This window comes from Electrona antarctica (assembly GCF_951216825.1).
Source record: "Electrona antarctica genome assembly, chromosome: 9".
NCBI classification, from domain to species: domain Eukaryota; kingdom Metazoa; phylum Chordata; class Actinopteri; order Myctophiformes; family Myctophidae; genus Electrona; species Electrona antarctica.
The window spans coordinates 19,581,579-19,606,091 of record NC_136790.1 but is presented as its reverse complement, the minus strand read 5'-3'; the positions used below and the strand labels follow the sequence as shown (position 1 = coordinate 19,606,091).

Here is a 24,513-nt window from a genome sequence, read left to right as displayed (position 1 = left end):
CGTGGGCCAAATACATATCAGTGTACGGGGTCCTTGACATGAAAAAGTCACAGTGAGAATCACTGTGTTAGAGAAAGAGCGAGAGAGAGAGTGAGGGAGAGTGAGACAACTATGTGATGGGTTACTTAACAACACACACACACACACACACACACTCACGCATGTTTGATGTGCGCAGGGTGGGGCGTTAAAAGCCATGTTCAGAGGGGCTGAGCATGCAAACTGGGAGGGAATGAGGCCCCCCGTAGCCCCCTTAGCAGCTCTAATTCCGGTGCCTGGGGACCGGCAGAGGCAGTGACCCAGAAGCCAGTCACCTCACCTCACTGTGATTCTAGCCAACCATCCATGAAGTGGGCCACCAGGCCGCCCAGGCCCTCGTTCATCCCACCACCTCCGTGCGGGTGGTGGGGGGTGGGGGGGTACACATAGAGAAAGGGTTCCCAAACTTTTCAGGCCGCGACCCCCCCAAAAAAACCATATTTGAACCGACGCAGACTCCCCACCCCGACGGGAACTTTTAGGAGTTGTAGTTGAGGCATTACTTTTAGTTTGACTCAGTGCCACAGATGAATGCTGCGTAGAAATAGCCGAACTATAAGCGCGTACTGTAGATCGATGTTTGCGTCTCTCTTCCATAATATTTGGCGAGTTTGGTATGAAAAAGGTCTTTAAAAGTCATTGGATTGTAACTTTAGAAATGTGCAGATACCCTGTATATACACTTATACTGTATGTTGGTTTGTTGACTGTTTAGAACGCACTTGACGGAAAGCGGGGTGGCAGCGTGTGTGTGTGAAGCACCCGCGTGCTAGAGAGGGAGGCTTGTTTCCGCCAGGACGGGTGGGTGGGTGGGAGGGGGGCGCGGCGGCCAAGTGTGGAATGTGGAGCCCACAAACGTAGCCCCGCGGCCCCCTCCCTCGCCTGCCGCCCTGAGACCAGGCTAGGGGTCAAAGGTCACCAGAGGGCTTGGGTTAAGGGGAGGGGGGCTGTGGTGGACAGAAGGTGAGGAAGAGGGGGTGGGCGGGCGACGGGGGAGGAGTTTGTGAACCGCGCCAGCGTTGGCATTGGTGCGCTGGATAGCTGTCCACTATGACCCTGTTATGACAGGGATCAGCCATTTACGCTCAGCGGCTTAACGCCACAATCCATAGTTTGAACGGGGTAGGAGCAGGACCCTCGCAGGGGGAGGGGGGTAGGAGCAGGACCCTCGCACTACATTGTTTTTGGTAAGGTGAGGGGAGGGAGGGAGGGGGGGGGAGCTGACGGGAAACATAAAACATCTCCCACGAGACACACACACACACACACACACACACACACACACACACACACACACACACACACACACACACACACACACACACACACACACACACAGATAAAAAGATTGGGCCATAAATAACTGGCCCAAGATGATTGAAGGCTAGTATTTTATTTTCTTCTTTTTTTGCATTGCAACATGTTTTGTGTGATGTATTGTTTGCCGTTTGATCGATTGAAGAGGGCATATCAGTCGCTCAATCGATTGCGTTCCGGCTTGGATCAATGAAACTAACATAGCATATTACTTTGAGTTATCGGTATCACAATCCCCACATGATTTTGGGTTGGTCCCTAGGTGACAGTAAAGTGTCAATGTAATGACTATTGTTATTTTGAATACCCCCCAAAAAATGAAGTAAAAAAAAAACTCATCACTGCATCAAAAGTATAATCAACAAACTATACTCTAAATATTATATTATTATAATATTATATAATACATTAATAACAATCATTCACAGATTCATCACGCTCCTGTGTTCGAGTTGTGAGCTTGTAGATCCGCCATTTTCACAATATTTATCTATGGAACCGAATCAAACTAAATGTAATCAAGTGCTTGTCAGGGTGAGGAGTCCCCAGTTCAAATAGGATTATTTTGGGGCATCAAGCCTGAAAAAGGTTGAGAGCCACTGATCTACAGTGCATGTGAGCCGTTGTTTGTGACTCCTTCCTTCCAACAGGACTGTGAGCTGGTCCAGTGTCCCAGCAGCCATCCGGTCTCCCCGGACGCCAAGGTCCCCTCCCACCAGGTCCACAAAACACAGTGGAGGTTCGGATCCTGGACACAGGTAGGTGACACCCCACCCCCCTTCTCCCAGCCCTATGTGTAGGGCTGTCCCCATTATAAAACTTTACATGATGATTAACGTCATTTTTTTAACTTTTACCTTCTTTAACGTCTTTTTGAGCTGTGCCTCCGCTCCATTACGGAGCTATGTGTGTCCCTATGTATGTATGTATGTATGTATGTATGTATGTATGTATGTATGTATGTATGTATGTATGTATGTATGTATGTATGTATGTATGTATGTATGTATGTATGTATGTATGTATGTGTATATATATGTATACGTGTAACCCCCAATCCAATTAAAAAAACAACAACTTCATACTTAAAAATAAACATTAATAGTGGAAATAGCCGATCTTCTATTATTTTATAAGTGTTTTTTAGTAATAGTTTTGGACTATAAGTAATAGTTTTGGACATATGAGGTTTCCACCCGACAGAGACAGAGATTATGTTCCACTGCTCTTTCTCACCCGGTGTCTCATGGTGCTCCCAACAGTGCAGTGCCAGCTGCGGTAAGGGGACCAGGATGCGCTACGTCAGCTGCCGTGACACCCAGGGCGGCGTGGCTGAAGAGTCGGCGTGTGCCCACCTCCAGAAGCCCCCCGCCAGGGAGGTGTGCTCCGTGGTGGCCTGTGGACAGTGGAAAGTGCTGGAATGGACCTCGGTAAGAATATCTTATGGGCCAGCAGCAGCCCCTACTACCTACTTGTTCAGAGGGATTGATAGCGACATGTTTTATGCATAATATATATACAAGATTTGCACACATTTTCAAGATTATTCAAAAAAGGATCAAAAAGCTCATAGCACGCCACCCTGAAAATGTAAAAATGTGTCATTTGTTTGTCTCAGTGTTAAGGTCAACCGCACCTGTGCAACTCCTTGCAACTGCCATTGGGGATAATGGTTGCAAGTAGTTGCAAGTACAGTAGTTGCATGTTGCAAGGAGTTGCATGCAGGGCGAATCATTGGTGTGACTAATTAAAAGATGAGGAACATGCTTGAAAGTGACTACAAAATGATCTGGCGTTTGGGTTTAGGTTAAGGTTTAGGGCTTAGGTTTAGGTCTATGTTTAGGATTACTGTAGTAGGTTTGGGTTAGAGAATGTTTCCCTGATGAAGGCTTAACCGCCGAAACGTTGGATTCATTTTTGTCTTACCTGCTGTCCTAATAAAATATTGGCACTCTGGCTATTGGCGTGTGCGGCCACCTTCTTGTTTTTTCAAGATTTCCTCTATAGTTTTCTCCCGTGTGCCGGCACCGCCACAAGGACTTTGGTGTGCGTATAGCTTTTTTGTATAGTATTGGGTTAGAGAATGAACATAATAGTCAATGGAAATCAGCTGAAAGTCTGCATGTGTTGCAACACAAATCGGTGTGCGTGCGTGTGTACAGTACATGTCTGCACGCATGTGTGTGTCTGTGCGCACATGCGTGAATGTGTGTCTGTGTCTATGTGGGCGTGTGTATATCTGTATCTGTGTGTGCGACTGCGCATGTGTTTGAGAGAGAGAGAGGTCAGGGGCTGAGAGATGCGAGGGGAGGGGCTGCAGTGAGGGTCTGCAGTCTTGTTTACAGATGGTTCTCATCAAACATAGTGATGGTGATACTGCTCTGCCAGACTACAGCACTGGTCACTACACACACACTCATGCACTCACACGCAGACACACACATGCACATGCGCACAGCCGCGCATACACCTCTTCATGCCAAAAACACTCATCGACCCCAAGCAGGAAATAGGAAGGAGTTCATCCCATGACCACATATGATACTAAGAGACTTGCCGTAGCCTCTCGCGTGCACAGCACACGTGCACACACATATACACATTTATTTCTGTGTAGACGGTAGAGGCTAAACCAGCAAACACACACACGCTCGCGCACACAGCCACACACACACACACGCACACGCAAACACCCACAACAAATCAAGTACACACACACACACACACACACACACACACACACACACACGCACATTATGGAACAGAGAACTTGCAGCAACAACAAAGTGTAGAAAGTTATCTCGCAGGTGATTTATTGCACGTATTGAACGCACTCCAAAATATGACACGGTAATATATAGCATGACAAAAAGCGCTGTTATCGTTCTCATGGCCTGCGTGACCTGCGCAGTGCAACGTAAACAGCAGTGTGATAGAATATCACTGCTGCTCTGAAACCTTCTCCGTCTGAGCACAGTGTGTAAACACTGCCGGCGTCTGGACAGCATAGAGCCCCATGCTAGCCTCTTACTGGAGATGCACTAGTGTAGAAGCTCGACCCGCCTGTGCCTTGTCTCGCGTCTTAACGCCACACATCTGTGTCGTCAGTGTGATCTGAGAGAGAGAGACACACACACACACAAATCGTACATTTTGAACGAAGGCAGACAGCGATGTGTCTTTGGCCACTGATCGTTCTTTTTCCGTGCTGGGCAGGTTGTGTTGCCGTGAAGATCGTGTGTCTGCTGTTCATTTACAATGTACATGTACTAACTTTGTAATGCTATACTGATGTTTGTGCTCAACATTCTTGAAAACTTGGTTTACATGCCATTTTTGATCAATCAATCAATCAATCAATCAAGTCAATCAATCAAGTCTAACACAGAATTTGTGATATGGGGATCCATAGGGACATCCCTAGTTTGAGGTTTGAGGTCAGAGTTGCTGGCCAATATTGATGACATCAGGGATCTCCATATGGGCTTAACTGCGACAGCAGTTCGCATTTACTATGACATCAGGGTCTCCACATCTCTATCCCTGATGATGTCACATGATGTCATGAGACCACAAAAACCTCTTAAAGGGGCATTCCACTCATTTTCAACATTTTACTATGTCATTAATATACCTTAGAGCTGTTGTGTGGAAATAATAAAAAAGTCCCCCCATTCTGTGTTTACTAGAACTAGAGGTCTGAAAAAAATCATTAACATGGTGAAACACATCTTGATGATGTCATCAAGATGTGTTTCACCATGTTAATGATTCTTTTCATAATTGCAGTTCTAGGAAACACAGAATGGGGGGGACTGTTTTATTATTTCCACACAACAGCTCTAAGGTATATTAATGACATAGTAAAATGTTGAAAATGGGTGGTTTTCCCCTTTAAGTACACTGACGGGAAATGCACAATTCCATAGTTAACTGCGACCTCGGTCGCAATAAACGAGCAAAAACTGGTTACTCTGACCGACGTCAGAGTGCGGGTAATGGGTATTGCATAACCGGGTGGGCACGCATTATTCCCAACTTGCAGTTGCATTGTTCCCGAGTATACCGATGCCCACAGTCAGTTAGTGTATCGTTGCCGTCAGGCAGAAACCTCTTATCTTCATAATCTAACCTTTTTCTTTTGTAAATTAACGCCGTATTGATCATATTACACAGCGTCACACAAAGGCATCAAAAGCAGCAGATCTACAAGCTCGAAACGCGGTGCGGAGTGACACGTTTTGACTCTTTTGATCCTCTACTTTTGCTATTTTTTTTATTTGAATCCTGAAAAGTAACCCGTCAGAGACGATAAGATCTCAATGTTGCAAGACAGAGGGGGAGGATGGGGGAGCAGCTAATTGTTGCAGCAGGGAGTGCTTGGTGGTGGAAGCTGTTTGGTTTCCGAAGAGAAATAGGTCAAGGTTCTGTGCAGAGATACAGAACTGTACTGTACTGTACTGTACTGTACTGTACTGTACTGTACTGTACTGTACTGTACTGTACTGTACTGTACTGTACTGTACTGTACTGTACTGTACTGTACTGATTCTATCCAGCTCTTTGTGTTGCTCTGCTGTTACTGTACAGTACATACAGCATTGGACTTTTTCACATCAAAAAACGTAGCGTCTGCCTGTGGGAGTCTGGGAGAGCAGACGTGTAGGAGGTGAATTCTTATTTAAACTATGTGCAAGTGTGCCTTTTTGTATGTGCATAATGTGCACCATTGCACATTTCTTTCTGTGTCTTTTCACTGTAATGCTTTTGCAGATAACAGGCTTCATCCGTGGCCAAATACTATGCAGTATTCATTCGAGGGGTCCATTGGCATGAAAACCTGTATCTCTGATCTGAAGCTCTGACCCAGAAACTCTAATGAATCTCTTATCATTTGGTCTCTGTGTGTGTGTGTGTGTGTGTGTGTGTGTGTGTGTGTGTGTGTGTGTGTGTGTGTGTGTGTGTGTGTGTGTGTGTGTGTGTGTGTGTGTGTGTGTGTGTGTGTGTGTGTGTTTGTGTGTTTGTGTGTGTGTGTGCGCGCGCGTGTGTGTGTGCGTGCGTCATCAGTGCTCGGTGAGCTGCGGCCAGGGGACGACCACCAGACAGGTGCAGTGCGTCAACTTCAGCGACCAGGAAGTGAGCGAGAGCGAGTGCGACATGGACGACCGCCCCGCCACCGAGCAGGCCTGCGCCATGTCGCAGTGCCCGGCGGCGCGCGTCAGCGACCCGCGCTCCTACCCGCCCTCGCCAGGAGGAGGACACAGGAACAACCTGCCCGTGGCCACCGACGGCCAAGCCCACCAGTGGAGGAAAGGCCCCTGGGGAGCGGTAAGGGAAACCCCTGATATCTCCACTTGTTATCATCACAAAGATCAGCATAGCTTGCCTGGGCCATGGCTCAGTGGTCCAGGCACCTTGGCTGGTAATCCAGTCTGGCAGTGTTCCGCGGGTTCGACTCCCGATCCCGATCCATAAAATATATAAAATAAAGGCGAAAGCCACAAAAAAAGATCAGCATAGCTATAGTTGCAGTGCTAGTTTTATATGGCAGGCAAGTGTTTTAGTAAATATATATATCTGCTGTCGGGGCAGAAACCAACTATGCCCAAAATATTGCATTTTCAGGAAATGTTTTTTTAAAACAACACATTGTTGCCTCAGTGGAGTTAGAAGATTTTTGACCATTAATGTGGAGTTGTTTTGTCCATCATTGATTGGAATGACGAAGTCAGAAGGATAAATAACTTGGAGTTAGGTGGTTAGATGGAGGTTTAGTCAGAAGTTCTTTTCATTGGTCAATATTTGTAAGGGTGTTCAATAGCACTGATTTATATATAAGATATTAAACCTGCAGACACACTTAATTCACTTTCACTTTCAGCACGTTTTAAATGCAGCAAAATCTCTCTCTCTCTCTCTCTCTCTCTCTCTCTCTCTCTCTCTCTCTCTCTCTCTCTCTCTCTCTCTCTCTCTCCCTCTCTCTCTCTCTCTCTCCCTCTCTCTCTCTCTCTCTCTCTCTCTCCCCCTCTCCCTCTCTGCATTGTTTTCAGCTAGCGGTATTTGTAAAACTGGGTTAGCGATCAACTCCTACCATCCCCAAAAATAACCCTGGGCTTTCTTTCTTTTTTTTCTTCTTTTTTTTTTAAAGAATTCTAGGAAATGATGAGATCTATTTCAGGGTGATTCTTCCTTCCTCTGTCCAGAGGATATTGTCTTTCTTAATGTCGCCATTTAAGACGGCGCTTAGGAGTCGCTCTGCTTTACTGAGCTGTCTCGTCGTATTGTCAACTGTGAACTGGCGCCTTTCTACCGGAGCGGTGTCTCTGCTCGTGTCTTGTGTGTGTGTGACTGTGTGTGTGCGCGCGTGCATAGTTGTCAGTCATCAATCTTTTTAATGTGTTTATATCCTAAGCAGCAGTGTCGCCTATTCGTTATTGTCTGAAGTCTGCCTGGATGTAATTGACTGTATGCAAGCAACGTGCTTGGCAGCTGCCATTTTCATATTTGTGTGTTTACATAGCACCTTGTCTTCTACAAAGAAATACTCAGAAATACTGTCTCTTCTATTTCATGCCATTGCAGGACACTGCACAGTCCTGAGTTTGAATTGAACTCAGACACTGTTTGAAAGTACATTTACTTGTGCGGTACTTGAGTACAATCTTTAGGTAACAAAACATACATCTTCCACCACTGAACTCAGTAGAGTAGTTAAATGAGGCTCGGAATTCTCAGAATTTCTACAGCATGTATATACTGTATAGTATCATCTCTGTCGGGCATATCGCCATATTTTAACAGTTTGTGTGTTTTCGTACAAGACCTGAGGCCAATTCTACAAATGCCTTCTAGATCAGCCAGTGACAGCCAGTGTTCTGTGTGTGTTTTGTGACGTCCCAGTGCTCCAGCACATGTGCAGGGGGCTTCCAGAGGCGCGTGGTTGTGTGCCAGGACGAGAACGGCTACTCGGCCAACAACTGTGAGGAGCGCACCAGGCCCATCGAACAGCAGAGCTGTGAGTCGGGACCCTGTCCGCAGTGGGTCTACGGCAACTGGGGAGAGGTGAGAGGCAATGCAATTTATTTTTATTTTTTTAATGGCTTAGCTGCTGTTTTTTTTTATACAATGTTAAAGCAGCACTATGTTAAAAAAATCACATTTGTGTGAAGTGAGGTGCTTACTGTATTTACATATGAATGCCACATGTAATTCTCAAAAAGGCCACGCATTGGACGTCAAAAAAGTGGTCGACGAACATGTTTCGTCATACTTTTAGTCGACGAAATGAAAGCTGCTACACAACACACCCTCTTCATTCTATCTACACACTCCTCCTGTCGCCCTGCAGTGCACCAAGCCGTGCGGGGGAGGGTTAAAGACGAGGCTGGTGGTGTGCCAGCGACCCAACGGCGAGCGCTTCAACGACGTGAGCTGTGAGATCCTGGACAAGCCGCCGGATCGCGAGCAGTGCAATACTCAGTCATGCCCGTCTAGCCCCCACTGGAGCACAGACCCCTGGAGCTCGGTACGCTCATCATAACCATATTCTATAACCAGTGGTTCTCAAAACAGTAGGGCTTCCCGCCCGGGGAGAAGTTGTGGTAAGAGATGCATATGGCTGCCCCGTGGGGGGACGGAGGTAGTTCAAAAAATAAAGATGGCTGACTGATAAACGTACATACCGGTCTCTCTGAATATATCTTAATAGTACATGGTGTCAGAAGTGGGATGTATGTTTATACAGTCAGCCATCTTTATTTTAGAACTACCTCCGTCCCCCCCAGGGGACAGCCTTATCTCTTATCACAACAGGCCCCCCTGGGTTCCTTGGTGTTTCCAATTGACCCTTAAACAGGCATTTAACTCTGAGAGCATTACAAATGGAACCAAATGGACCCTAATAAAGGTAAATAAATGCTCCTTCCCCGATGTCTGGGAAAAAAAACTATTGTTTTTCGGACTGAGCTTTTTCCGAACTAGTTGAAAGAGTCAGTAACAGTTTTGGACATGAGGTTTCCACCCGACAGAGACGATTATATTTCGCTTTACAGCTCTGAGAGTTATGAAGGTCCTTGGAAAAAAAATGTTTGAGAACCACTGTTCTAATACCCTTTTATTTTTTAATCTCATCCTTTCACCTCACAATGGAGTTTGACTGCTAAACTGCTAAAGCATGAACAAACCGGGCAACAAGTCCTTAACAGGGCGGGATGACAGTTTAGTTCTTTCATGTTGGACCAATTCCACTCCTCTTTCTGCTCCCTCACATCTAACCAAAACCCCCACCCCCCCTCCCCCAATATCCCACCCAACCCCTCCCATATCTTTCTTCTGGGACCAGTGATTGGTCGCCAACAGTCTAGTGGTAATTGGAATATGTGTATTTCTGTTGCACTTAACAAGCAAAGATAATGACAAAGATACAATCTCTGCCAAACTGTACAAAGTAAAAAAAAAAAAAAAAAACACTTCCAAAATGCTACATTGACAGCTGTGACTACAAGGATTTGTGTTTTATTTTGGTCTTGTTCTAGTTACCACAAAGCCGCTGTTGGTCCTTGTCAACCATCACAGTTAGCTTGTAAGATATTGTTTTTAAAAGATAATTTATTACTTAAGAGGTTTGTTTATCTTTTGTATATAGCATTAACCTTTAAAAAGTGAGTGTGTGTTAGCTCTTTGTATTTGCCCCTCCCCTAGCCAATTGTTCATAGCAAATCCAAATGCTGATGAATGCTTTTGTATATCAGGAATATGCAATGCATTGTTTTTGTAATCCAAAGACTGACCCATTATTACCACAACATTTTTGGTGCTACACATGACGTTTAGGCATTCCACGGTGAACGCTGATTGAAAGCACCGGCCTACATGCTATATACTATATTTGTGCTGAATACTTTTAAGTATTGTATATACAGTATTCCATTGTGTCGTGGCAGAAACCACTTCTCCGTATTCTAACCTTTTTTTTTTGTAAATTAATGCCCTACTTGATCATACTACAGCGGCACACAAAAGCATCCAAAGTAGCAGATCTCTCGAAACGCGTATTTTCGCGCCACTTTTGCGGTTTTTGAATTAGAATCCTGAAAAGTAACGGTTTTGGGCACATGAGGTTAACACCCGACAAAGACGATATAGTATCTATGCAGTATATATACGTACGTACTGTATACACACGCTCAACTGGCTATTGTATCAATAATTCAATTTGTCTCAAGGCACATGTGGTTTGTTTAGAGAGAAGTTACTAATCTCAATGTAACACTTTATTTTGCAGTTTCTTTACATAGCTTGTAATAGGCGAAAAATAATGGCCTCAAGATCATTCATTTACTACAGAGACAAAACGACAACATGCACTCAATTCAGAGTATACGTACTGTAGTAGGACTTTAAAATAGGACCGTAAAATAAAGTGTTTAACAGAAATGTTTTATTGCTAATTAGACACAATAGCCAAATTTCATTAGCGTGGACTTAAAAGATATTTGCTGTAAGGTCTTTGCTCCAACGGTGCTTGATGTGAGTATATACATATATATATATAATTATATTTATATATTGTGTTAGATAATGTTTGCTTTGTAAATACTGTTGCTAATTATGCTATGCTCAACAATACCTCACTTGGAACTCAGCTCAACTAGCCATTAACCACAACAACCTGTACAACCATGGTGCTTTTAGGCAAAACAAGGGAGACACGAGATATATATAGTATATATATATAAATATCAAACACTTCCAAATCAAAATATAAGGTTGGGTGTTTGTTGCACCTTGCATTTTGATACTCAATTTGTTTGTATATTCTGCTTTATTGTTTTCTCTATGAGCAGTTTTTGATTGATTTTAACTTACAAAGATATCTATGTCCTAGATTTGATTAAACAATATTTTAAGTGTGTTCATATATCCATCATCATCAACATGCTTCACTTTAAGAGAATGTCCCCTGCTGTAATTTTCTTTATTTTTATTTTTTTGTAACACCTGATACCTGTAACCACAGGGGAAGTCCATACAGTAGTATCTTTTGTATATGGAGCTCATTCGCTGAGCCAACCTTAAAAGCCTGATTCATACTTTGTTGCATGACAGTGTCGCACGGCAAGAATGGCCGAAGCTATCTCACCAAAGTCACTAACTAACACTAGCTAACGTTGTTAGCTTGTAGTTTGGCTGTTCTCGGTCGTTCTCGGCGCACAACACCATTGCACGATGGAGCATGAATTAGGCTTAATGTGTCTACCTCAATCTTTGTTACGATTGCCCCCCTTATCGCATCTCTCTCTCTCTCTCTCTCTCTCTCTCTCTCTCTCTATCGCTCTCTCCCCTTCACTGGATGTTGTTTTTTCTTTTTCTTTTTTCAAGATTAACCAAACCACCTTGTCAACTAGTATATCCAATGCAGTCAATAATAGCCCTGCACTGTAAAATCCTGAGTGTTAATTTAAAAGTGCACTACGACAGACAACATTCAGCCATCACTAGATGGCACACTCCACTCCACATCACAACACCTCTGTTGCATAAGGTTCCTTATTAATATTTCCCTGAATCAGGCCTACAGTATAAGGCTGCATTTATAAAGGGATTGGTCACTTTCCCATCTCTGAAGAAATACAAAACAAAAAGGATAATGTTTAACTGCTGTAAACAAACATTAAAAGTCCATGGACTTGGCTGCCACGTGACATCATATTTAGTGACCTAAACAAACATTAAAAGTCCATGGACTTGGCTGCCATACGACGTAATTTCAAAAGGCAGACGTTGCAGGGGCTAGCTCCCCTCAAACAAACAGGTTTAACTCAGAGAGAAATGGAACCAAATGGACCCTCACGTGTGTGTAATTCTGAGAGTGTACCGTTAAAAAGAACACTGAGGATTTTGGAGTGTAGGCACAGATCCAGGGTATATGTCATCTTCTACCTCGTAATGCTTAGCATGTTTATCAGTGGGGGTAGTGAAAACCCATCCAGAATCTGTGGGTATAGGGTTAGTTTCACTTGAACACACTTCTGGGCTCATCTTAACCTCTTTCGTGAGGTTAACTCCACACCCCAGTGTTTTAAGTTGCTTCATTCAGTATTTGGGTATTTTATATCCATATCAGAACCCCCCAGAACCAAGCAACGTTAAAAACTAGGGTGCACCCAAAAAGCCTGATTAGACATAGGAATGAAGCCCAGAAGTGCTCTCAATGTGAAATATCCCTGTGTCTCATGCCTGTGTTAGCCCACCCAGTTGACTGCCTCTTCATGGTCATAAATATTTCCTCCTGACATTACACCTTGTTTTAAGGGCCTGTTAACCCAGCAGCGAGCACATTTATTCCCCAACACCATCGCTCACTAAAACAAAAAAAACCTTAATGACTCTCACATGTCTCTTAACGTATAAAAAAAACTAAATCATACTTGGCTACTTTTAATTCAGTGAAAGTATGACATTGTGTTTACACCAGTGGTTCTCAATGTGGCGTCCAGGGATCCCCACCAGTGGTCCTTGAGTTGGTTGCATGTGTTACCTAAGCAAGGTTTGTTAATATAGCATAAAAATATGTTTAACCACTCTAACACCGTCACCTATACAACCCCTAAGTATCAGATCTCAAGCTCACAATGCAGTGCGTAGTTTTTGATTGATTGAATACTTTATTAAGTTTGTTAACAGTGCAGGTAGTAGTCAAAGGTTATGCTAAGATTATAACACAAAAGGCCCCTGGGGGGTTGCTTTCAGTCTGGACCATTGTTCTCAATCAGTAAAACAATCGATACAATACATATTGGGATAAAACTCTGTAGCATCTTAAATTAAGGTAGGCTATATTTTCAGAGAAAGGAAGGGTGGGGTGCAGACAAGTCTTGTATGGTTAGGCACAAAATCTTGCGCCTACCATTCATATTAATTATAAAATAGTTTGAGAACCACTGGTTTTACACAACACAGTGGCGTACGTTCCAATTCCACCAAAACGTTGGTTCTTACGATGTAGAATATTTATCATTTCATTCCAGACTCTTTTTTTCCTCGCTGTACTGTGCCAGTGGCCAGTAAGGCGGTGTAGTATAGTCACACACACACACACACACACACACACTGAAATCCAGAGTGTTAAATTGGACCCACTTAAGAGTAAAACTATTGTTTAATACTTAACACTCAGGATTTGGCTGTGTACCAAATTAAGTTGACCAACAGGCTCTTGAAATAAAGTCAATTCCATGCCTCTCACTTCCAATGGCAGTATTAGTCTGTCTCATTGTGTATATTTGTGTAATTATTACTTGTATTTATTTGCTACTTCATTATCATGTCAATGTCAATATTTAATTTTCTTTATGGATTTATTTTAAATTCATCTCCAAGGTTACAATTAAAGTGAAGTAGAGGTACTATTAAAGGTTTCTATCATTCTTATCATTTGAACAAAGTCTCACCGATCATTTCTCATCATGATACTCTTTGATTTATTGCATCAACACTTATTGCATGAACGCCCTATTCTATTATTTGTTGTATGACAGGGTTGCTGTACTTCACACCATGGCAAGCCCTCAAAACACTGCATTGCAGCGCTTTGTAGAGCTTGTACATTATGCCATTTTTATTTTATTTTTTCCAAAAAAAAATGGAGTAGGTTCACCTTGTCGATCTGCTATTTTTGCTATTTATTTGAATCCTAAAAAGTAACCGTTTTGGTCATGTGAGGTTTCCACCCCGGCACCCCGACAGAGACGATAATGCAGCCTCCTCTATTCCTGGCAAGCATAATATGCTTTGAATACTAGCAGTTCTCGGGGAAGGTTGATGCTAACTCACACCCCGGAACAGTAGATCCAAAAATAGTGTAAATAAATGAGGTAATTGCTATGATGAGAACCCACAAACAGACATGTGAAAACATTCATTACTGCCAAGCTTGCTCCTTGAACATAGTGTCCTTCATCCTCGTAAAAGGAAACAAGTTCAGCAACATGTCACTTTATGCAGATTACCAACTTTGAGCTTTGTTGTAATTACAGCGTGAACATGGAAGTGGCTGTGTCCTATATTATATAGCGCTTTACCGTTGGATTAGATGGGCAGGGAAAATCTCATTTCGGGGAATGGTTGTATCAGAGAGTTCCGACAAATGGGTTTTAAAACACCCCAACCCCCTCCCCCGCTTAGCCAGCGTTTTCAAAGGAGGTGGTGGTGGGGGGGAGGGGGCCGGGGGGGTTGTTGGGGAATGGCTGGATGAAAAATGCACATATCACTGAGCAATATCTTTTGTTGTTTTATGAGGTCGGGGCCTATACTAACCTCTCTGGGGCAATTATGTGTTGTTTTCTGTCTGTTGTGTGGAGTTCAAAGCGTTTTTGTATCAAGGTAAATCTTTATTCTGTGTGACAACGCCTCCCCCGGAGCCTCCCCATCTCATTTGCTGTGTTCACTCACTCCTAATGCCCACTACCGCCTTTTTTTCCTTGATATTTTTTTCCACCCTTTTTGGGGGGTGGGAGATATACTCTCATTTGACTCTGAGAGTATACAAATGGACCCTTTTATGGGTCTATAACTTCCAAGAGTGTATAAACGGACTCTTAACGGGTTTGTAAAGGGACATTCACTCTCCAAGCACTATGGCTGTAATGGTAACTATAACATTCACTCAAGTACTGTACTGTGGGAATTGTTACTTTACCGAGTGTTTTCCAATTTTCAATACTTTTACGTCTACTCTATCAGAGTCAAATATACTTTGTTATTAGTTACTTTGTAGATTTTTATTATTACAAAACATGCATTAACCACTTGAGCCCTACTTTGAAAATAGCAAAATTAGTACTTTTACTTTAAGTACATTTCATTTTGTGCACACTCAGAGTTAAATAAACGGCACGCTCAGGGTTATAACAGGGCAACACGTGCTATTCCGTAAATTCGCCAGCTCATGTGAAGCCCCTCACTCAGCCCCACCCCTCCGGGTTAAGGCGAATTGATGACATTGTTCCGACGATCAGTCGGTCGGTGCATGGGGGGAGGCTGACGGTGACTCATATGGCGGGCCGTCCGGAACGGAACAATGCCGCGGAGCATTGGTGGGGGTCAAGGGTCACGTTTGATCTGGGAAGGGGCCCTTCCTGGGTTATCTCATCAGAACAGAAATCGCGGGGCGATTCCAGGAAAAAGAAAGAAAGGCAAAAACAAACTCGGGGAAACCTTTCTAGTCAGTGCAAAGTTTCCCAACCTCTTCCGGATCAGAGACCACTTGAAAATCTCGAAAGGGTTCGGGGCCCACCCTCCTGTCCACTTAACACGGCAGCCGGAAGAGGTCATATTATGGGTGGGCCGTGTAGCAAATGTTCATTAGAATGATCAACCAATCGATGTGTTCTGGCTTGGATCAATGGAACTAACGTAATATACTTTTAAGTTCCTATTTCCCCATTTATGGGGATTTTGAGTGATACACTGACTGACTGACTGGCGGGAAATGCACGATTTCATAGTAAATGCGACTTGCAGTCGCAAATAGAGCACAGAAGTCTGTCGTCAATATTGGTAGAGGGCGCTAAGTCCACAGGTTCATGTCTTTTTTATTTGCATTGTAATCCCCATAGGGGGATTTTAGATCACCTTTAGATCATCTTTTTAGAACTGTGTTTGAAAAATAAACAAATCATCCTGGCCATTTCACTCATATGGATATGAACTGACTGAGAGAAAATGCTAATGTTACTACTGCCTTATTTTCGCTATAGAAACGGACTGTATCAAATATGACTGATTGTCCACCACAATTCTTATACATGTATAAGACAATGTATGATATATGAGATTTAAGATGACCCAATGTTATTCTCTGTGGAGAAAAACTTCCGTGAACCAGGGGATGAGCGAGTGACCTCAGGACTTCGGCGCTCAATTACGCTACATTTAAGAGAAAGGGGAGGGACTAAAAAAATACTAATCGGCAGTATTTTTACAACACCTGGTTGTGAGGCACTGTTTACTTCACATTGGATGTGACATGTTTTTAACGTTCTTACCAATAACATCTTCAAATGGGCAATATGCTGACGGCACCACCAGTGGGCCCCGGCCCACAGGCTGGGAATGACGGATGTAGTGAGAGCCGGAAGAGAGGCCACTATAGCAGGCCTCTTCCTCAGGATTCCCAGACAGAGCACATGCTGCTGGAATGTGATGTACTGTACTGTATGTACTGTATGTAGACGTACCACATCAGCTCTGTTCCTTTGCACTCTCTAAATAAAATGTTGTGTGTGGAATTGTAATTGTAATGTGTAGAATGTAGATTCTAGCTCCCAAAAAATGCAAAAGGTGCTCAAAATGTCAACGTGCAATGAACGCTCATGGCAGGTCGATTAGCTGGTGGGTGACGGATGCTGTCACAGTTGTCTGTGGACTTGTGTTTCCCTTTCTCTTTATATGATTAAGTGGGTAATGACAGGCTGAAGTGTGAGATGACGTTGATATAAGTTGATAGCTATTGGCAGCACACTGGAGCATTCTTACACTAAGTTATATAATAGAGCAGTTATGGGAGTACACAGGCCGAGAAAATGAACGTGATTTACTTTGACCCGTTTGTAATGATCCCCAAGATAATGGCGTTTTATTTGAGGGCAGTATACAATGGCTGGAAAAGCCCTTTTAAGAGTATATAAACCTTGAGGAATGACCTGACATCTGAACAGAGCTGTGGCCTGGCATGCAGGATGCCTTCTTGGAGTTGTAAAATGCCCACACTTAATGATTTAAACCTTTACGGCAAAGTTCTCATATAAGAAATGTGCCTACCTCATAGCACCATGCAACACGTGCATAGGGGGCCTTTGCTATGTTTCACCAGTTTCAATTGAAACGGGCCTCCGCCCTCAGGGGGGCCTCCGAGCTACAACTGACCGCCAGACGTCATTCAACCCCAAACCACCCTTGGCCCTCTCTCTCTCTCTCTCTCGCTGCCTTGCTCTCTCCCACGTTGTTGAAGTTACACCTATTTCCTGTTAATAACCTGGGTAAAATGTGCAGCATTGGGAGGTAAATGGGAGACACTTTATTGTGAAGGGAGGACAGGATGAGGAGAGGTATTGTTGCTGCGTAATTGTCGAGAGTAATGGCTGCGAGCGATATTGAACAGTCAAAACTATGTGTCAATACGCCTGTAACAACAGAATAACTATGTCATAGGTATATATGGGGGCCTCATTTGGTCATGAAACGGGCCTCCAGATTCCTAAGGCCGCCCCTGAACACGTGTGCTCTGCTCACCCGAGTTACAGCAAAAACACAAGATCAGTAGTATATCACAACAACCATAACCTTGATCACAACGAACACATACAGATATCGACAAACGTCATATGATTAAAGTGAAACGTTCCTCACTCAACGACAAACATATTAGCCATAATAAAGGAATCGCACAACGTTAATGTTTTATTTTGCCTTTAATTGAAGATACAAACCAAAATCGTAGCACGCTGCTGCATGGTTTCGCTGGACTCTTGTATTGTTGTCACACTAATGCTAAAAATAAACCGTTCCCTAAAATACCACTGGAATTGAGTGAATCATTTTATACCACTTTGATTGAAGGGCCTGATCATGTGATGCTTGGGGGGAGGGTGGGGGATTGAACTGTATACAAATGCTCAGTTCATTGACATCACTGACAACACAGATAAACCCATTTCGAGTTCACTGCATCAAATAATGACACAGGCAAGCAAAGGACCCACACGGTTAATAATCTTACATTTTCAGTTTGTAAACTCTGTTAAATGAACACTGAGGATTTATACTGCGTAAGATCCGCCCCCACCCTGAATGAGGTGAGGGGTCATAGCGTGTTCCTCATGTGTGCCAGGGTGCCATGCTGGTCAGAGCACTGCGCCACGCTGGGTCGCGTACCCGTTCAACTCAGAGCCTGTCACTTCCCATCCATCCCCACACGTAACACCCCCTTTGATTCGCCCTGCAGCACTGTGTGTGTGAGCGTGCCTGCGTGCGTGCGTGCGTGCGTGTGTGTGTGTGTGTGCGCATGCACGCTGCTCTGGGGCGTCTGCTGCCTGTCACAGCAGGTTACATTTTGGCTGGCTCAGTGAACCCGGAGGTGAAACAAAGCAGTGCCGGGTTGCCACGCCGGCACTGCTTTCCCATTGGTCCACCGGGGCCACGTGGATCACCCATTGGTCCACCGGGGCCACGTGGATCAGTCCAGAGTAATATAGCAAGAGAGTGGCGACACTAGCGTTGACTCCCATTGTAACAATGGAATGCGGAAGTGCTCGTTCTATCTCAATGGGATAGTTCCAGCCATAGGGGCAATGTTTGGAACTATAGCCCATAAGGCACCCGCTTTGCGGCGAGATCAAAGCGTGTCGCTACTCTCCTACTCTACACTCTGGATCGGTCAATGTCCGCCCGTCTGTCTGTCTGGGTGCCACCACATGCGTGAGCAAAATGCGAGCCCAGACGTCGCTTCCGGGGCTTTAAGCAGCTGGTTGCTGCATTTTCACGCTAGTGAGCTGCTTCAACTTGTCCCATCCACTCCCCTTATAATGGGAGTGGATGGGACTTGAAGCCGCTTGACGCGAATGTGTGGATGCACCCTGTCTGTCTGTCTGTCTGTCTGTCTGTCTGTCTGTCTGTCTGTCTGTCTGTCTGTCTGTACCACGTTGAAGTTTCTCAAAAGAAATCAAACAGATATTTTATTATTATTATTTTGTGCCACTTTCAATCTGGTGTCTCTATTTCTGGCTGTGTAATTAACCGTGAACACTTGAAAGGATTGTCAAAATTGTCATTGTTTTCCCAATCTTTTCAAACGATTTATTTTATTTTATTATAGTTATCATGAACCCCCCCTATTTAATATCATATTGTCTATGTCCCTCAAACTTATTTCTAATGGTTTCAGCCTCAATCACCACTCTGATATAACCAGTCCATGGCATTTCTTTTTTGCTTCTGAAGCTGTTTTAGCTGCAGTACCACAATGTCCTGAGGTGATGGGGGCGCACAAAACTAAAATTTGAATTTTGTTATAGGTCCTTTAAAACTAAACCAGGGGTTTAGTTTTTTTTTCTAAAACCACATATTACACAAATAAAGACCCCAGGAAAGTGTTCTAAATCTTCTAAACGTCATTAACATATTTTGTTTTTGCAAAAATGGTGAAGTGTCCCTTTAATTCCAAACTTCTGAGCATGTGGCACTAATTTGCATAATCCTTCAATCCTACATTTCACCAAAGCTATATTTTGATGTTATTATCGGGTCACTCTTTTCTTTTCTCTTGTTTTTGCCAGCTGTTGATCTACCTCTACTAGCAACCATAGTGGAGACTTTTTCATGATATGCTGCCTCTAGACTGCCAAGTTTAGTCTTCATACTCTGACTGCAACGTGAAGCCGTATTGGCTGCATACTCTGAACACCGCAAAGTGAAGCCATATTGGCTGCATACTCTGAACACCGCAACGTGAAGCCGTATTGGCTGCATACGCTGAACGCCACAACGTGAAGCCGTATTGGCTGCATACTCTGAACGCCGCAACGTGAAGCTGTGAGCTGAGGCAGAGGCTGTGGCACACAAACTGATTATAGATGTTCATAAACGAGAGATTGCTGCAGCTGGCAATTATGACCGAGTCATTCTTGTTTAACCCTTTGTTTTATACCTGGCCCTATCTGTCTCATGCAGTGCTCGGCGTCCTGTGGCCGTGGGTTCAAGACCCGCAAGGTGAGCTGCGTGACCCGGTCGGGTCGTCCCGTCCCGGAGGACCACTGCCAGCGCCTGTCGTCCTCCAAGCCCAGCAGGCAGAGACGATGCCGGGGGGGACGCTGTCCCAAGTGGAAGACCGGCAACTGGGAAGAGGTACAGTACAGTAGAGCAGTAGGGACCCCCAGGGGGGTCCCCAGATGACAGTGAAGTGACAATCTAACGACTTTAACTTTTAAAACAAAAAAAAAGACTGCAGTACTGCATCAAAAGTTATCAGCAAACTATGCTATGAAAACTGGTCAAACATTGGCCAAATTGTCAATTAATATAAGAAAAGAGGCAAAAGTTTGGAAAATGGCCAATCTACAAGCTCACAACGCCTTCACAATATATCTGTGGAACGAAGTTAAACAAAAATGTAATGCCTCCACTGCAATGCCAACTGCAACTGTAATGCCTCATCCCAAGAGTGGGGTGAGGGGTCCCCCGTTCAAATATGATTGTTTTATGGGGGGTCACGGCCACGATTTGCCCATTAAGACCTGAGGCGGTGGCCGATTCTACAAATACCTAAATACCTAAAAATTATATGTAGCCTACTTTGCTACAGACCTCCCATCTGGAAAAAGCATTTCCAAAATAGAAGATGGCACAACGTGAACTCTCCACTGTTCTAAATCCTAAGAGTTTTCTGAACAATGTAGTGTATGCTGCTACATAGCTATAGTCTAAAATGACACAGATGCTTTCCCGGTTTTAATGGGTAATAATGTTCAACATTGTTTTCTCAGTCAATAGTAAACAAACCAGCATACAGTATAAGTGTATACAGGGTATCTGAACATTTCTATTAAAAGATACAATTTAATAACCGTTAAAACCTTTTTAATACCAAATTGGCAAATATTACATAAGTAAGAGGCAAACATTGTGAAAATAGCCGATCTGTGAGGCGCTGTGAGTTTGTAGATCGGCTATTTTGACGATATTCAACTGTGGACCCGAGTCAAACTAAAATGTGATGCCTTCAATTCCAAGTGCTTGTCAGGTCGCGGTGGTCCCCAGTTCCAATATGATTATTCTGGGGAGTCGCAGCCTGAGAAGTTATGGAACTCTTTGACCCTGCAAGAAAACCCTTCGGTATCCAGTCGGCTGTTCTTCGTGCTGCCAGACCGGCAGGCTTTTTTCCTCTTGTCAGTTTTAATTCTTCACAGCTTGGTAGCGGGAGAAGGAACACATCTGTGCACTGGGTGGAAGGAGCACTTACATATTAGGTGACCGTGAAAGTAGCAATACCACAATGTAGACATAATCTGTTGTAAGTAAAAGAGGCTGTATGGGCTATTCTAAATTGCGCTTAAAAATACAAAAGTATTGGAGTCAAAATATATACCGTATCCAAAGTCATTATGATTGGCCCATTTCACAGAGTTTGTGTTTCTTCAAAAATTCCCCCAATATAGCAGATTGAATGATCCTTGGTTGCTAGGAGACACACACAAGCGGCAGGAACTGGAAGTGGAAAGAAAATCTCCGCTGGCCCTAGTGTTATCTGATTCAGAAAAATGGATTCTGTGTTTTTGGTTAAAACAAGCTTTTTTCCACAGCTCCTAACTCATGAACCTCATGGTCGCAGTTGATTTGTTTTCTCTCCATTTGAATAGAGCCGTGCCTCTGATCAAAACGCAGCCTGGAAAAACATTTCTAGTTAAATGGATTCTAAACCATCTGTTCCCATAGACATCATAAGCACGCTGACTTTTCACTTTTTGCACGGCAACCGGAGTGATAAGACGCGTGCAGAACAGCGTTATGAAACTTAATCAATAAATAAAAAGACACCAAAAGACCATCTAGGCAGTGGGTGAGTTAAACAGCATATAGAAAAACACTCACCTTAATATTATAAGGTGTTATAGAAACACACTCACGGTACTCACCAGTAGTGGAAAGTAACTAAAGGCCTATTCATACTCCAGTCGTAGGTGATAAGGTGACCACCGTGACAGACTGACAGTGGTTAGTAAAAACAGAGAGATGTGTTTGGGTGAGCGGTGAGTCGCTTACCACCGCAGTGTGATGTCATGTTGTAGTTGTCAGTGTGGACGGTGGTCACCTTATCACCTAAAACTTAATTTATAACAAGGTGTCCACCTCAATCTTTGTTACAATTTCCCCCCTTATCGGATCTCTCTCTCTCTCTCTCTCTCTCTCTCTCTCTCTCTCTCTCTCTCTCTCTCATTCATTTATAACAAGGCAGCTTGTAGGTTTACAACCTCCCTGTACGTTCCAATGAAACATTATGATGTCGCTGTCGGGCAGAAACCTCTTATCTCTTATAAACCTTTTGTGTCTTTTCCATAAATTAACGCCCTACCTGATCATACTACAGCGGCACACAAAAGCATCAAAAGTAGCAGATCTCTATTTTTGAATTTGAATCCTGAAAAGTAACAGTTTTGGACATATTAATGAGGTTTCCACCCGACAGAACACAAGAACAGACAGTAGCCTATTAATTAGGCCACCCATGCATGCCTGCACACACACACACACACACACACACACACACACACACACACACACACACACACACACACACACACACACACACACACACACTGTAAATGCACTGCAGTAATTGCCCAAGCTATTAAAACGCGATAAACGTTCAGAATTATCCACAGCATTTCACCGTTTGCCCAGAATTAATGTGCTGAGAAGAAATGCAAAATTATAGCCCATTAGCGTAAATGCAAAGTAGTTTGGCACTCAAATCATGCCATTAGTTCACTCCTCCTTATCCTTAATGGCTGTAAGGTTATACATTGACAGAAAAGCAAGACATATTAGTAAATTCTGTGGATTCTACATTCACATAACTTGTTATATTATAATAATTCAGATTTAAAATGTCTCACACATCCACTATGCACAGTAAAATGTGATAATTTATCCCATTTGTAACTCAGAGAGTGAACGAATGTTACATTTTGCCTTGGTTGGTTGGGTGAAAACCTCATGTCATATCTCCCAAGCTTTTACTTTTCAGGAGTCAAATTAAAAAACAACAAATGAGCTTGTGGATCTGCTACTTTTGATGCTTTTGTGCGATGCTGTAGTGTGATCAAGTAGGAGTTAAATGAACAACTATCTGGTTCTCTCCCTTCCTCCTCATGTCCTACTTATTATTAAAAGTGTTCTGTGGAAGAACCGCATGTTCAGACAGAGAGCATTCCTCTCTGACAGCCTTTCACTTAATGTTTCAGGGCTATTACTGTTAACCAGATTGGTTGATTAAATAGAATTTTGCGATACTGTACAAAATACAGTACAGTCATTATAGCAATTGATAGCCTAAAGCTTGGATACTAAAATGTCAGGTAATTGTCACCATTTTGTTCAATTCTTTTATCAGGACAAAATATATTTTATAGTCACATTTTAATCCCATTTACATTCAAATAACCACAAATATTACCATAAAAAAAACGTGAATAATTGTCAAATCAAAACGTAACCACACAAAATGGCATTATTTTATAATACAATTCACTTCTTTAAGAACAAATGGAACAAAGTTGAGTGAATAAAATGTAATTTACATCTTGCCTGTTAATTGCCATTTCTTTCAGTGTTCGACATCGTGCGCCCACGGCATACAGCGGCGAGACGTTTTCTGTCAGGTCGCAGGGCGCCGCAGCCCGCAGGGGGTGGACGACGGCAGCACCGAGTGCCCCCGGGTGTCCCGCCCGGCATCCAGCCAGAAGTGTGGTGGCGATGCCGACTGTCCCTCACGCTACCGCTGGAGAGGGGGAGAGTGGCAGCCGGTAAGCAAGCAAGCAACAGCAGCAGCATTGGACCACATATTGTGTGCCTGGCGGTAGTCAAAAAAAAAAGAAAGAATGAAAAAAGAAAAAGACAGAAAGAAAGAGGGAGAGGGGAAAAAAAGTTTGACATGTCTGTTGAAGTCATGCGAGGAGTATTAGCTTTGTGGTGTTCCACTGGAGTGTGAGCAATGTCAGCAGGACAGATGCAGAGCTGTCTGTCTGTCTGTCTGTCTGTCTGTCTGTCTGTCTGTCTGTCTGTCTGTCTGTCTGTCTGTCTGTCTGTCTGTCTGCCTGCCTGCCTGCCTGCCTGCCTGCCTGCCTGCCTGTCTGTCTGTCTGTCTGTCTGTCTGTCTGTCTGTCTGTCTGTCTGGCTGTATGTCTGGCTGTATGTCTGGCTGTCTGTCTCTCTGGCTGTATGTCTGGCTGTATGTATGTCTGTCTGTGGGGAGGCCAGGGGGCAGTGCTGCCAGATTTTGCGAGAGAAATAAGCAACCAGGTCTATGAAAACAAGCCCGAAAGAATACTATTAGGCTACATGAACACTTTAAACCTATTATTCATCATATTATTTGCAAAT

General features: G+C 43.6%; 1 protein-coding gene across 1 annotated transcript in view; it reads left to right on the top strand.

Moving 5' to 3' along the window:
- The window catches only part of adamts9 (ADAM metallopeptidase with thrombospondin type 1 motif, 9), a gene marked incomplete at its 5' end in the record, with an annotated part of 53,240 nt that extends 44,262 nt beyond the window's left edge, over positions 1–8,978 (top strand). Inside the window, 5 exons of the mRNA XM_079511161.1 lie at positions 2,007–2,114; positions 2,619–2,786; positions 6,424–6,684; positions 8,257–8,418; positions 8,705–8,978. Of these exons, the coding sequence (XP_079367287.1) occupies positions 2,007–2,114; positions 2,619–2,786; positions 6,424–6,684; positions 8,257–8,418; positions 8,705–8,896 (891 nt within the window). The 3' untranslated portion in view covers positions 8,897–8,978. The remainder of the gene's footprint in view (positions 1–2,006; positions 2,115–2,618; positions 2,787–6,423; positions 6,685–8,256; positions 8,419–8,704) is intronic.
- Positions 8,979–24,513: the final 15,535 nt, after the last annotated feature.